General features: G+C 42.8%; 1 protein-coding gene across 1 annotated transcript in view; it reads left to right on the top strand.

Moving 5' to 3' along the window:
• Positions 1-1739: 1739 nt before the first annotated feature.
• Positions 1740-5636, top strand: part of LOC104290669 (HAUS augmin-like complex subunit 1) — a gene marked incomplete at its 5' end in the record, with an annotated part of 11261 nt that continues 7364 nt past the window's right edge. Inside the window, 3 exon segments of the mRNA XM_009889793.1 lie at positions 1740-1931; positions 2526-2653; positions 3677-3811. Coding sequence (XP_009888095.1) covers positions 1740-1931; positions 2526-2653; positions 3677-3811 — 455 coding nt within the window.

The raw sequence follows: 5636 nt of genomic DNA on the forward strand, positions 1-5636 counted from the left end.
ACTGTTGCTTTTGTCTGATATCCTATCTAACACTATCCCTTTTCCAAATGCATCGCAAGCACGCACCCATCTTAGCTGAAGCCATAGCAAGCACACATCCATTTTAGCTGAAGCAAAATTCTTTGCTAAATTACTTATTACACCTTTATTTGTAATTTGCGTTATGAAATACATGAAACACAATTCCGTCAAAAACCAAAGTCCCCTCAAAGTATTTTACTGATTCTAGGCTATTTTCTTAGAAGCATTGGGTGTAGGGGAAAAGCAAGTTCTTTCAAAACACTTAGAGCATTTAAATCCAGTTTGGTAAAAGCATCCACTGCAGCTAGTGAATTGAATGGATTATTTTTTATTATTTTCTCCGTGTTTCAAGAATTTAAAACGAGACACCAGGTCCTGCCTGGAGTTTTGGCACATGCCCACTCCGCCCCCCCCTCTGCCCGAATTACAATTCCCATCAGACCCCGCGGCGCAGCTGGAGGTGGAGTCCCAGTCCCAGTCCCCAGTGCATTATCGGAGCCCTCGTCCCGCTCTCCTGAGTGTGTCTCTTTCCATCTTCATGGGCAGGGCACCCAAGTGGTTGTGCAGGAGGTTTTGCTGGGGCCTGGCTGTTGTCGCTCTACTTGGCTGGCACTTCGACGTGTGCGATTTAAGAGTAGAAACGAGCTTGTGTTGTTTTCTTGCCCCTTTGAGCACTGTGGGACAGGCAAGATGTGGTCGCTGGGTAGGTTTTACAGCAGTGAAGTCTATGTTCACCCACTTCACCCTCTGCTGTCTACTAGGTAACAGCCTGAGCTCACAGCTGGTTTAAAATGCTAAGTTGTGAAGATCTTGTGTGCCTGAAGTTTTGCGTTTCAAATCATTGTCTTTACAGAAAGTGGCAGAAAGATTCAATTCATCCTTTGATCATGAACTTGTCTTTTTTGCAGCATTAGAGTTTTTATCTACACATAATTAGTGCTGTCTGCTTCTAAGGCCTTCCTCCCCAGCGTAGTTCAGGGTGGTGTTTGCTGTGTGCAGTGTATGTAACTGAGATGCTGGTATGGTAGAAGCATAAAGAAGGACATGCTAGAAAGAAATACCTTTTAAAGTTATAAGGCTGGGTCCTTTTCCATCAGGTTGCTTAGATAGCTTTAGACAATAATTTATGTTTCCTCAGTGTTGAACTTCCATGTGTTCAATTATTACCAGTCATAATCTAATCTTTCGGTGCCACCTGAGAGCACTCCGTTTATCTCCCCCATTTGTGACCTTCTTTTCAGTGGTAGAAATTGTGCTCTGCAGGGCTCACACCTGCATGCTGTAGTAACCCTTTCTCCCCCACTAGCCCATAGAGACTGTTCCTCATGATCGTGGTTTGGGCAGTTTTATCCCATGCTGCTTTAATGCAGTTTTCACCAGCTGCCCAAATACCCGTATAACATCACTTGGACCATTAGTGTGTCTGTAGCAAACAGGTCATATGAATAAAACCATAAAATTTTATCACCTGGAGATAAGCAGGTGTCCAGATAAGTGAAGGAGATTAAAAGGGAAATTGTTTTCTAAACTACAGAGGGCGTTTGAAGAAGAGGCAAAGGAAGCTCTCTCCCCTTTTTCTACCCATGCCTTTACTGGTGTAGTAGGAATTATTCTTCAGAAATATAGAGTTTGCAGCACTTTGTTTCTCACATCTATCAGCTATTTTCTGTTGTTTCACTTGACCGTTTACTCTTTTTTTTTTTTTTTTTTCCCTTCTCTGGCAGGTTACTTTATGGCTAAAGAAAATATATGGGAATGAGCCTATTCCAGAGTACGAAGTGAATGCAAGGACAGTTGATATCTTGTATGACCTTGTAGAATGCAATGAAGCCAGAGACAGGGATGTTTCTTTGCTGATAGAGGACATGAAGCAGAAGGCAACAGAATACGAAGCAGAAAGTGAGTTTGAAGCTCCACTTCTCAGTTCCATCAAAGTTAGTTTTTCTTAGTGACTCTGAAGATTGTCTCTGTTAAAATCTTGCAAACATGTATATATATGAATAAATATATATATTTAATTGGAACGAACTCAACTTTTGTTCTGATACAGCTTTTACTACAATGCATCTCATGCCGTCTATTCAGCAAAATTTACGGTGATGTAAGGTTGATCAAGAGCAATTTTTTTAAGCTGTCTTGAGCAGGCTGTAAATACGGACAAGCAGATTAATTGCTAAAACCTCCTAGCCTGCTGGGCTGAGTAGCACAGCATTGAAATATTGGCTGGATAGGCAGGGAAGCAATCCTACAGCTGATTTAAGAGTCTGAGCTGGTGCTAATCCACATTAAGGAAAGTGCTTGAGGAATCTGAAACAACAGTGAGGTGATTAAGTTATGCTTGAACTGGCTGGAGTGAGTGTTTGATAATGTGCTTTTTTTTGGAGCGAGTGGTTCAGGGAACCGTAATACATTTTTAACACGTGTTAAAAGAGAGAGTCCCATCTAGGCCTTAAAAGAACAGTAATATTAAAAAAATACTATTTTTGGTTGTATTTGTTTTCCAGCTACAGGGCATTCTGGCAGAAAGCCTGGATCTTTCCCCATCCATTCTGTCCAGCGAAGGCACCAGCTACCTCAATGTCCTGGTAAACAGCGCAGTGATACTTGAAACAAAGGATACTTCTCTTGCCAGGTAATTTTTCCCACTGTGCATCAGGGGTGATGGTCTGTGCTGTTTCCCTCTGTTTTTTCAATTCAACAATTTCAAACTTGACTTTCACACCAGGAATCTTACTTGTCCAGTTTATTTTGCACCCCTTGGGCAGCTTTGGAGTACATAGGAACTGAGCACAAAGCTCTAGCTCTTGATTATCCCAGCCAAGGAAGTCTCTGAAGCCTGAGAAGTGCTTCAGCCAGAGTTAAATCCGTCTCTTTTGCCCCTGCTTTCATGGTCAGTGGCTGCAGGATGCTGCCACTCAGACTGTTTTGCCAGGTAGCATGAGCTAGAGCAGGTTTCATACTGCTTAGGAGAGGACTGGGGAACTGTAACTGGTCTTTCAGTCTCAGCTTCTCACTCTTCCCTCTCTTACCTGGCCTCAGTTAATGTAAGGAGATTCCCTTAGCTCAGCCACAGAAAAATGGCAGCTGTTAGTCTGCTCTTCCTGGGCCCCTCTCCCTAGTCTGGCTTTGACCCATGATACATCAGGTTTGTGCTGAGCACTGGCCTTAAGGAAGGGCCGAAATCGGCCTTGGAATCCAATTTTCGTATGATGTTCTGGAGCTTGGCTCTTACAGCTCTTCTCCTGAGATAGAGGGGCAAGCAGCTTTGAACCATTTGGGAAGAGGAAAAGACTGAAATACTACTGGGCACGCCTTGGGGACGTGCATTTTCAGGGACTGAATACAATTTCTCTCAAAGGCAATTTGGCAAGCCAGGAGTGGAGCATATGATGATTTCAAACCCAGTGGTTATATTCATTAGAGTGCCAGGTGTTGTTCACTTCCTCCTACTGAGATTGCTGTGCCGTTTCCCTTTCCAGATGAAATCTTTGGTAGTTAAGGGAAGCAAATACCCTTAGCGACTTATTTTAATTTCCTCCTATCATAATATGAGAACAAAACCAAGTCATTTGTGTAAAGTGTGGAGAAAATAATAATTCCAAATTTCAGAAGAGCTGACTCCTGAGCATTCCCACTGAATCTCTATCTTCACCAGCTTCTTCTGCACCATCAATGATATGACTTTGGAGCTGTATGCAACAGAATCAAAAAACAGGGAAATTGAACTGGAATTGAGCAACATCAGGAAAAAAATAACTGCAGCGCTGCTGCTGGAAAAGTGGTTAGAGGAGTGAGTAATGGATGAGAAAAGGGAAAGATGTAAGCAGTACTGCTGATCTCTGCAATGTGGAACGTTGGTTGTGATAACTAACAAGGACAACTGAATTTTCAGGGTTTTGACACATCTCTAACTCAAATATTTGGAAGTATCTATAAAAAACCATGTGCTATGGACACATTCAATAATCAAAAGAGTTTTGGGGTACCATCATCAAATCTGTTATTTTAAACCAAAAATGGTCTACAAGCACTTTTCAGATATGGGCTGGTATCTTCCACTGGATGCCTTCAGCTGAGGTTGAAGGCAAACCTGATCTTCTTACCACATCTAGTGTGGGCTCTGTAGTCGGAGTGAAGGAGATAGGCAAAACAAAAATGTTCCCAGGTAAGAATTTCCTTTAACCAGTGTGTGGGAGACTTAAAAAAAAAAACAACAAAAAAACAATCGGTATCAAGTCCATTCCTGAGAGGGTGTAATCTGAAGTGCTTTGCCAAGCACAGCAGGATCAATCCCTGCCTTGAGTGGAGATTGGCCCAGATGATCTCCACAGCCCCCTTCAAGTCTAATTATTTTCTGGTTTTTGTCTTTTAAAGTAGTAATTGTGGCGCTGCTTGTAGCAGAGATACCAGACCTGTGTGCTTTGTACAGGTTTGCCATGGCCCTTTGTGAGGATTAAGGCACAGACTCCGATATGCAGGATCGAAATCTACTTTATTAAGCAAGCGTGCTCTTTATATACTTTTCTACCAAGGCCAGTAATTTTCTACTTTACTTGTTTACGCCATCACATACTCTAAAAGATCATGTTCCCACTGAGAAGGGAATCTCTCTTCCCTGTGAGCAGCACCTCCTTATCTAGGGAGTAGCTTCACACAACTTCATCCTCTGCCAAAACAGTGCTGCAGCTGCTTATTCCTCCCTATTAGTTCTACCACACTTAACCCTTCTTTTGCCTCAGACCCCGACAATTCCCCCTTTTTTGTTTGTTGAACAATTAGCACTGTGTTTATTGATTTTTCCACCATTCTCTGCGTACATTGTAAAAGGCATGGTAAAAAGCACAGTTCTGCAAAGCAGCATGTCTAACCAAATCTACATCCATTAATAAGCTAGATAGAGCCAGCGACATGGCATTGCTGTGTTTGGTAAGCCAGCATCCTAATTTATTCAATGTGGCTAAAGCTTGCGAAGCAGCAACTCCTGGTGCAAGTATAGAGGCCATAATTATTTCTCCTTTACTCCACATTATCGTTGCTTTCGCTCTGAAAGGCGTGGGCCAATCATTTGGTGCATCGATGATGCTTTATAAAATTCAGAATCATTGATGTATTTGGGGTCAACAGCGTAAGTCTTCCCAGACTACAGGGCCCTCCCCTTATATGTGAGGGTATACCTCCCCAAGCTCGATCACCACAGATAAAGAAGAGCCTCTGCGGGAGCTGTAAAGGCACATTGCTGGAGTGGGAGACAGTACTGCTGGTATAGTTGCACCAGGCCGTGTTATTTCTATATATCGACAGAGAAGAATTAACATTCTATGCTATAGATTGATTCTGGCCAGTATAATTAAACATTAGACGGCTATCCATTTTAATTGAGCCTAGGAGTTCAATCTCCTGTGGCTCGTGGGGCAGGGGTGGCAAGTAAGGAGCCCACCCATCCCAGTTATCAGCCAAAGCCGATGAGTTTCCTAAATGCTTTGCTTGTTCATGGCTTGGCCAGTTGTCTGCTGGGACACTGAGTAGACATGTTGAAAACGAGTTTCCTGGGGTAGCCAGCGAAAGGCACAGGATGTCCTGGATGGTCTTGTTTGCCAAAGTTACCCAGATGTTTT

Source organism: Charadrius vociferus, unplaced genomic scaffold, assembly GCF_000708025.1.
Source record: "Charadrius vociferus isolate BGI_N301 unplaced genomic scaffold, ASM70802v2 scaffold688, whole genome shotgun sequence".
NCBI lineage: Eukaryota > Metazoa > Chordata > Aves > Charadriiformes > Charadriidae > Charadrius > Charadrius vociferus.